This window comes from Littorina saxatilis, linkage group LG6 (genome assembly GCF_037325665.1).
Source record: "Littorina saxatilis isolate snail1 linkage group LG6, US_GU_Lsax_2.0, whole genome shotgun sequence".
Taxonomy (NCBI): Eukaryota; Metazoa; Mollusca; class Gastropoda; order Littorinimorpha; family Littorinidae; genus Littorina; species Littorina saxatilis.
The window spans coordinates 55,812,490-55,822,489 of NC_090250.1; the positions used below are offsets into that span (position 1 = coordinate 55,812,490).

At 42.5% G+C, this 10,000-nt stretch overlaps 1 protein-coding gene across 1 annotated transcript in view; it reads right to left on the reverse strand.

Moving 5' to 3' along the window:
- The window catches only part of LOC138969565 (low-density lipoprotein receptor-related protein 8-like), a gene marked incomplete at its 5' end in the record, with an annotated part of 15,532 nt that overhangs the window by 4,895 nt on the left and 637 nt on the right, over positions 1-10,000 (reverse strand). Inside the window, 3 exon segments of the mRNA XM_070342405.1 lie at positions 6,376-6,501; positions 7,136-7,261; positions 9,098-9,214. Coding sequence (XP_070198506.1) covers positions 6,376-6,501; positions 7,136-7,261; positions 9,098-9,214 — 369 coding nt within the window.

Here is a 10,000-nt window from a genome sequence, read left to right on the forward strand (position 1 = left end):
AGAGTGCGCTAACAGTTTTAGCGCATCACGATTAGCCAATCAACTGGTTCACATCAGTCATGTGACACCAGTACTTACTGACAATTGTTATTATCAGTATTATTATTATTATTATTATTATTATTATTATTATTATTATTATTATTATTATTGTGATCATTTTTTATGCGCCTGATCTAGATATAGCCCTAGGCGCTTACATATGAATTTCTGCCGTTTGAAATGGAATTTTTTTACAGACAGACAGAGAAACAGACATTTTTTACACACAATATATAACGCATTCAATCTCAATAATTTCAAACCAAACATCACAGACTATCAGTGTAGTCTTTGGATTCAGGGAAACAAATAAATAATTCAGTGCAATCAGGTTTGTATCTGTTATTGCAATTTGAATTGAGTCCAATTTGTTGTTTACGCGTTGAAGGGGAAATGCAAGCCCATAGTCTGGACTGTGTCAAAGAATGTTAACCCCATAGTCTGGACTGTGTCAAAGAATGTTAACCCCATAGTCTGGACTGTGTCAAAGAATGTTAACCCCATTTTTTATGCGCCTGATCTAGATATAGCCCTAGGCGCTTACATATGAATTTCTGCCGTTTGAAATGGAATTTTTTTACAGACAGACAGAGAAACAGACATTTTTTACACACAATATATAACGCATTCAATCTCAATAATTTCAAACCAAACATCACAGACTATCAGTGTAGTCTTTGGATTCAGGGAAACAAATAAAGAATTCAATGCAATCAGCTGTGTATCTGTTATTGCAGTTTGAATTGAGTCCAATCTGTTGTTTACGCATTGAAGGGGAAATGCAAGCCCATAGTCTGGACTGTGTCAAAGAATGTTAACCCCATAGTCTGGACTGTGTCAAAGAATGTTAACCCCATAGTCTGGACTGTGTCAAAGAATGTTAACCCCATAGTCTGGACTGTGTCAAAGAATGTTAACCCCATAGTCTGGACTGTGTCAAAGAATGTTAACCCCATAGCCTGGACTGTGTCAAAGAATGTTAACCCCATAGTCTGGACTGTGTCAAATAATGTTAACCCCATAGTTTGGACTGTGTCAAAGAATGTTAACCCCATAGTCTGGACTGTGTCAAAGAATGTTAACCCCATAGTCTGGACTGTGTCAAAGAATGTTAACCCCATAGTCTGGACTGTGTCAAAGAATGTTAACCCCATAGTCTGGACTGTGTCAAAGAATGTTAACCCCATAGCCTGGACTGTGTCAAAGAATGTTAATCCCATAGTCTGGACGGTGTCAAAGAATGTTAACCCCATAGTCTGGACTGTGTCAAAGAATGTTAACCCCATACCCTGGACTGTGTCAAAGAATGTTAACCCCATAGCCTGGACTGTGTCAAAGAATGTTAACCCCATAGTCTGGACTGTGTCAAAGAATGATTACCCCATAGTCTGGACTGTGTCAAAGAATGTTAACCCCCTAGTCTGGATTGTGTCAAAGAATGTTAACCCCATAGTCTGGACTGTGTCAAATAATGTTAACCCCATAGCCTGGACTGTGTCAAAGAATGTTAACCCCCTAGTCTGGATTGTGTCAAAGAATGTTAACCCCATAGTCTGGACTGTGTCAAAGAATGTTAACCCCATAGTCTGGACTGTGTCAAAGAATGTTAACCCCATTGTCTGGACTGTGTCAAAGAATGTTAACCCCATTGTCTGGACTGTGTCAAAGAATGTTAACCCCATAACCTGGACTGTGTCAAAGAATGTTAACCCAATAGTCTGGATTGTGTCAAAGAATGTTAACCCCATAGTCTGGATTGTGTCAAAGAATGTTAACCCCATAGCCTGGACTGTGTCAAAGAATGTTAACCCCATAGTCTGGACTGTGTCAAAGAATGTGAACCCCATAGTCTGGATTGTGTCAAAGAATGTTAACCCCATAGCCTGGACTGTGTCAAAGAATGTTAACCATATAGCCTGGACTGTGTCAAAGAATGTTAACCCCATAGTCTGGACTGTGTCAAAGAATGTTAACCCCATAGTCTGGACTGTGTCAAAGAATGTTAACCCCATAGTCTGGACTGTGTCAAAGAATGTGAACCCCATAGTCTGGATTGTGTCAAAGAATGTTAACCCCATAGCCTGGACTGTGTCAAAGAATGTTAACCCCATAGCCTGGACTGTGTCAAAGAATGTTAACCCCATAGTCTGGACTGTGTCAAAGAATGTTAACCCCATAGCCTGGACTGTGTCAAAGAATGTTAACCCCATAGCCTGGACTGTATCAAAGAATGTTAACCCGATAGTCTGGACTGTTAAAGAATGTTAACCCCATAGTCTGGACTGTGTCAAAGAATGTTAACCCCATAGCCTGGACTGTGTCAAAGAATGTGAACCCCATAGTCTGGATTGTGTCAAGGAATGTTAACCCCATAGCCTGGACTGTGTCAAAGAATGTTAACCCCATAGCCTGGACTGTTTCAAAGAATGTTAACCCCATAGCCTGGACTGTTTCAAAGAATGTTAACCCCCTAGTCTGGATTGTGTCAAAGAATGTTAACCCCATAGTCTGGACTGTGTCAAATAATGTTAACCCCATAGCCTGGACTGTGTCAAAGAATGTTAACCCCTAGTCTGGATTGTGTCAAAGAATGTTAACCCCATAGTCTGGACTGTGTCAAAGAATGTTAACCCCATAGTCTGGACTGTGTCAAAGAATGTTAACCCCATAGTCTGGACTGTGTCAAAGAATGTTAACCCCATAGTCTGGACTGTGTCAAAGAATGTTAACCCCATAGTCTGGACTGTGTCAAGGAATGTTAACCCCATAGTCTGGACTGTGTCAAAGAATGTTAACCCCATAGTCTGGACTGTGTCAAAGAATGTTAACCCCATTGTCTGGACTGTGTCAAAGAATGTTAACCCCATAGTCTGGACTGTGTCAAAGAATGTTAACCCCATAGTCTGGACTGTGTCAAAGAATGTTAACCCCATTGTCTGGACTGTGTCAAAAAATGTTAACCCCATAGTCTGGACTGTGTCAAAGAATGTTAACCCCATAGTCTGGACTGTGTCAAAGAATGTTAACCCCATAGTCTGGATTGTGTCAAAGAATGTTAACCCCATAGTCTGGACTGTGTCAAAGAATGTTAACCCCATTGTCTGGACTGTGTCAAAGAATGTTAACCCCATAGTCTGGACTGTGTCAAAGAATGTTAACCCCATAGTCCGGACTGTGTCAAAGAATGTTAACCCCATAGTCTGGACTGTGTCAAAGAATGTTAACCCCATTGTCTGGACTGTGTCAAAGAATGTTAACCCCATAGTCTGGACTGTGTCAAAGAATGTTAACCCCATAGTCTGGACTGTGTCAAAGAATGTTAACCCCATTGTCTGGACTGTGTCAAAGAATGTTAACCCTATTGTCTGGACTGTGTCAAAGAATGTTAACTCCATAGTCTGGACTGTGTCAAAGAATATTAACCCCATAGTCTGGACTGTGTCAAAGAATGTTAACCCCATAGTCTGGACTGTGTCAAAGAATGTTAACCCCATAGTCTGGACTGTGTCAAAGAATGTTAACCCCACAGCCTGGACTGTGTCAAAGAATGTTAACCCCATAGTCTGGATTGTGTCAAAGAATGTTAACCCCATAGTCTGGACTGTGTCAAAGAATGTTAACCCCCATAGTCTGGACTGTGTCAAAGAATGTTAACCCCATAGTCTGGACTGTGTCAAAGAATGTTAACCCCATAGTCTGGACTGTGTCAAAGAATGTTAACCCCATAGTCTGGATTGTGTCAAAGAATGTTAACCCCATTAGTCTGGACTGTGTCAAAGAATGTTAACCCCATAGTCTGGACTGTGTCAAAGAATGTTAACCCCATAGTCTGGACTGTGTCAAAGAATGTTAACCCCATAGTCTGGACTGTGTCAAAGAATGTTAACCCCATAGCCTGGACTGTGTCAAAGAATGTTAACCCCATAGTCTGGACTGTGTCAAAGAATGTTAACCCCATAGTCTGGACTGTGTCAAAGAATGTGAACCCCATTAGTCTGGACTGTGTCAAAGAATGTTAACCCCATAGTCTGGACTGTGTCAAAGAATGTTAACCCCATAGTCTGGACTGTGTCAAAGAATGTTAACCCCATAGTCTGGACTGTGTCAAAGAATGTTAACCCCATAGTCTGGACTGTGTCAAAGAATGTTAACCCCATAGTCTGGACTGTGTCAAAGAATGTTAACCCCATTAGTCTGGACTGTGTCAAAGAATGTTAACCCCATAGCCTGGACTGTGTCAAAGAATGTTAACCCCATAGTCTGGACTGTGTCAAAGAATGTTAACCCCATAGTCTGGACTGTGTCAAAGAATGTTAACCCCATTAGTCTGGATTGTGTCAAAGAATGTTAACCCCATAGTCTGGACTGTGTCAAAGAATGATTACCCCATAGTCTGGACTGTGTCAAATAATGTTAACCCCATAGTTTGGACTGTGTCAAAGAATGTTAACGCCATAGTCTGGACTGTGTCAAAGAATGTTAACCCCATAGTCTGGACTGTGTCAAAGAATATTAACCCCATAGTCTGGACTGTGTCAAAGAATGTTAACCCCATAGTCTGGACTGTGTCAAAGAATGTTAACCCCATAGTCTGGACTGTGTCAAAGAATGTTAACCCCATAGCCTGGACTGTGTCAAATAATGTTAACCCCATAGCCTGGACTGTGTCAAAGAATGTTAACCCCATAGTCTGGATTGTGTCAAAGAATGTTAACCCCATAGCCTGGACTGTGTCAAAGAATGTTAACCCCATAGTCTGGACTGTGTCAAAGAATGTTAACCCCATAGTCTGGACTGTGTCAAAGAATGTTAACCCCATAGCCTGGACTGTGTCAAAGAATGTTAACCCCATAGTCTGGACTGTGTCAAAGAATGTTAACCCCATAGTCTGGACTGTGTCAAAGAATGTTAACCCCATAGTCTGGATTGTGTCAAAGAATGTTAACCCCATAGCCTGGACTGTGTCAAAGAATGTTAACGCCATAGTCTGGACTGTGTCAAAGAATGTTAACCCCATAGTCTGGACTGTGTCAAAGAATGTTAACCCCATAGTCTGGACTGTGTCAAAGAATGTTAACCCCATAGTCTGGACTGTGTCAAAGAATGTTAACCCCATAGCCTGGACTGTGTCAAAGAATGTTAACCCCATAGCCTGGACTGTGTCAAAGAATGTTAACCCCATAGTCTGGACTGTGTCAAAGAATGTTAACCCCATAGCCTGGACTGTGTCAAAGAATGTTAACACCATAGCCTGGACTGTGTCAAAGCATGTTAACCCCATAGTCTGGATTGTGTCAAAGAATGTTAACCCCATAGCCTGGACTGTGTCAAAGAATGTTAACCCCATAGTCTGGACTGTGTCAAAGAATGATTACCCCATAGTCTGGACTGTGTCAAATAATGATTACCCCATAGCCTGGACTGTGTCAAAGATTGTTAACCCCATAGTCTGGACTGTGTCAAAGAATGTTAACCCCATAGTCTGGACTGTGTCAAAGAATGTTAACCCCATAGTCTGGACTGTGTCAAAGAATGTTAACCCCATAGTCTGGACTGTGTCAAAGAATGTTAACCCCATAGTCTGGACTGTGTCAAAGAATGTTAACCCCATAGTCTGGACTGTGTCAAAGAATGTTAACTCCATAGTCTGGACTGTGTCAAAGAATGTTAACCCCATAGTCTGGACTGTGTCAAAGAATGTTAACTCCATAGTCTGGACTGTGTCAAAGAATGTTAACCCCATAGTCTGGACTGTGTCAACGAATGCCATTTCAATTCATTTGTTGTTGGTTTTTTTAAATGCGATCGCGACAGTAATCAATCAACTTAAAACAAAAAGAAGCCAACAACGCAATAATTAAAGTTGGGTTTAACGTCCACACAAGTCAAGCCGGATATGACGTCATCACATGCATTTATCGAAAACATGAGAACAAATGTCTAGGGATATTATCTGGAACAATTAACAAATACAGAATTGTGAAGATATGTTTCGTACATTCCTAGCAACAGCTCTACACACAGCCACACAGCCACACACACAAACACACACACAAACTCACACACACACACAAACACAGACACACACTCACACACACAAACACACACTCACACACACATACACACACACAAACACACACACACAAACACACACACACACTCACACACACACACACACACTCACACACACTCACACACACACACACACACACAAACACACACACTCACACACACACACACACACACACACACACACACACACACACTCACACACACACACACACACACGCAAAAACAGTGCAGGCACAGAGATGTTCACGATAGCAAACCTACCGCACATTTGCGGATCTTCATCCGAGTTGTCAAGACACTGCTGGTATCCATCACAGAGAAAACGTTTCAGGACACAGACAAGGTTGTCAGCACACTTCACTCTCCCAGGCACACAAGTGTGATCTTCTGCAATGGGCGGAGAAGAAAAACATTACGTGCACACACACACACACACACACACACACACAGACACACACACACACACAGACACACTTACACACACACACACACACACACACTTACACACACATACACACACACACACACACTCACACACACACACACACACACACACACACACTTACCCACACACACACTTACCAACACACACACACACACACACACACACACACACACACACACACACAGACAGTCACAAAACACAAGTAGAAATGAGCCTGTGTGTGTGTGTGTGTGTGTGTGTGTGTGTGTGTGTGTGTGTGTGTGTGTGTGTGTGTGTGTGTGTGTGTGTGTGTGTGTGTGTGTGTGTGTGTGTGTGTGTGAGTGTGTGTGTGTGTGTGTGTGTGTGTGAGTGTGTGTGTGTGTGTGTGTGTGTGTGTGAGTGTGTGTGTGTGTGTGTGTGTGTGTGTGTGTGTGTGTGTGTGTGTATGTGTGTGTGTGTGTGTGTGTGTGTGTGTGTGTGTGTGTGTGTGTGTGTGTGTGTGTGTGTGTGTGTGTGTGTGTGTGTGTGTGTGTGTGTGTGTGTGTGTGTGTGTGTGTGTGTGTGTGTTTATGGGGATTAAGTTAGGTGTTGTCATACTGCAGAATTGTGGATCCTCATCTAACTCGTCCGGACAGTTGATATATCCATCACACAGATAATATCCCTTAACACAGGTAACATTGTCGGCACACTTCACTTCACCAGGTAGGCAGGTGTACTCTTCTGCAGTGAAAATATGAAGACATTGCTTAGAACACTCACACATATACACCTGCCCCCGCTAACACGCGCACGCACATACATCCCCCCCCCGCACGCACATACATGCCCCCCCCCCCCCCCCCGCACGCACATACATACCCCCCCGCACGCACATACATCCCCCCCACACACACCCCCCCCCCCCCGCACGCACACATGGTCACACACGCAATATTTCACACAGACACGCACGCACATACACACACTCACACACACTTACACACACACACACACTTACACACACACACAGTTAAAGAGAGAGGGAAAGAGAAAGAAAGAAAAACAGCGAAATAGACACCGATAGAGATCTAATATACATATAAAAACTGAATGTGTGTGTGTGTGTGTGTGTGTGTGTGTGTGTGTGTGTGTGTGTGTGTGTGTGTATGTGTGTGTGTGTGTGAGTTTGTGTGTATGTTTGTGTGTGAATGAGTGTGTGTGTGTGTGTGCGTGTGTGACTTAGGGTGTGTGCATGTGTGTGAGAGAGAGAGAGAGAGATTGAGAGAGAGAGAGAGAGAGAGAGAGAGAGAGAGAGAGAGAGAGAGAGAGAGAGAGAGAGAGAGAGAGAGAGAGAGAGAGAGAGAGAGAGAGAGAGAGAGAGAGAGAGAGAGAGAGAGAGAGAGAGAGAGAGAGAGAGAGAGAGAGAGAGAGAGAGAGAGAGAGAGAGAGAGAGAGAGAGAGAGCGGATTTGTCCTTCGCTAGGGGTATGCAATGCCTAGGCATTGCACTTCTACTTAATTTGTTAACTTTGCAGAAGGCAATCTCAGTATTCTGGCTGCAGATCTAAATTCTAATCAAGCTTCAAGGTAATCGGTCTGTGATAATAGGGTTCTTCCCCTTTGCCTTTGAGTAACACCGACAATACCCATGCAAAATATTGATGTTGATGCTGTAGTTGGATATTGGGCCTTTTAAAGAAAAAAAGGAATGGAAGTGCTTGCTGCAGACTTCTTGAGTTCTGCACTGAGGCTGTTGCTATTGATGGGCGAATCATGACTGAATGTGTGCACCATGTTGTTTGTTTACATGGTACAATCATTGTTTAATTGAGTGTCGCTGAATTTACTTAGGGTTGCAATGTAGATTTAGAATCAGTGCTGTTGACATAGTGTTTCATTGATTCACCTTGTGTCAGTGCAAAGTGCCATTTTATTTTTGTTTTGTTAGATCAGTGTGCATTGTTTGATCAGTGGTGCAGTGTTCGTGGAAGGGAGGTTACTCTAGCTTCACCTCCAATCAGAACAGCGAGGTTCGTTTGCTGTCACTATCATATGATTCTTCGCTTTTGTTCTCTTTTGACTCGACCTGCACCCAAAGTATAAAGATAAACGCTTTGTTTATTGAATCGCAAACCTCAGATACGTATCATGGTTTTGTCATCTGAGAATGTTGTGTTTTCTTTTGTTTAGCCATGTGAGCAGTGCTCTTCAATCCATTGAAACATGTTCGGTGCAGGGTCAAGGGTCGGCAGAAGTATAGTTCCTCGGCCAAACCAGAATCAGTACTATGATGTATTTTTGTGAGCCCATTATGTATTTATTGAAGCCGAAAAATACAACATGATATACCCATAGTGGTATTACAGAGACAAAGAAACAGCTCATGGGATATATATATATATATATATATATGAGAGAGAGAGAGAGAGTGAGAGAGAGAGAGAGAGAGAGAGAGAGAGACAGACAGACAGACAGACAGACAGACAGACAGACAGACAGACAGACAGACAGAGAGAGACAAACACAGAGACAGACAGACAAAGAGAGACAGAGAGTGAGAGAAACAAGTAAGACATACTGCACAATTGAGGACCCTCGTCTTCCTTGTCAGGACACTCGTTGCGTCCATTGCAGATCCTCTTACAGGTAATGTTGTCGGCACACTTACCCATCCCAGGTAAACATGTGTAGTCTTCTGTATTGAGCAGAAGAAAAAACAGGTAGCGTGAAGCGTTATTAAAACATTGAGAGGAAGAAAGAACAAGTAGCGTGAAGCGTTATTAAAACATTGAGAGGAAGAAAGAACAAGTAGCGTGAAGCGTTATTAAAACATTGAGAGGAAGAAAGAACAAGTAGCGTGAAACGTTATTAAAACATTGAGAGGAAGAATGAACAGGTAGCGTGAAGCGTTATTAGAACATTGCGAAGAAGAAAGAACAGGTAGCGTGGAGCGTTATTAACCCTTAGGCTGGTTGTCGCGACATATGTCGTGCTACTTTACGTATACTGTCACCAGGTTGTCACGACATATGTCGCGCTACTGGCTGAGTCTGTTTGGTCGGTTCTGATTACCTCCCATGGATGCGAAAACCTAAATGACAATTTTTTTGTTATTTTTCTCTCTGTTAATTCACCAGTGGCTATGTAACATGTGTTACAGAATTCCACCAGTGCAAGGGTTAAAACATTGAGAGGAAGACAGAACAAGTAGCGTGAAGCGTTATTAAAACATTAATTGAGATGAAGAAAGAACAAGTAGCGTGAAGCGTTATTAAAACATTGAGAAGAAAGAACAGGTAGCGTTATTAAAACATTGAGAGGAAGAAAGAACAAGTGGCGTGAAGCGTTATTCAAACATTTAGTCAATCGGTCGGCCTGAAACAAAAAGATCAACATAGTCACTGGAAAACAGTCATCACCGAGTCTGCATGTGGTAATAAGGCTTGGCTAGCCGAAACCTGAAGACCATCGCGGATCGGGC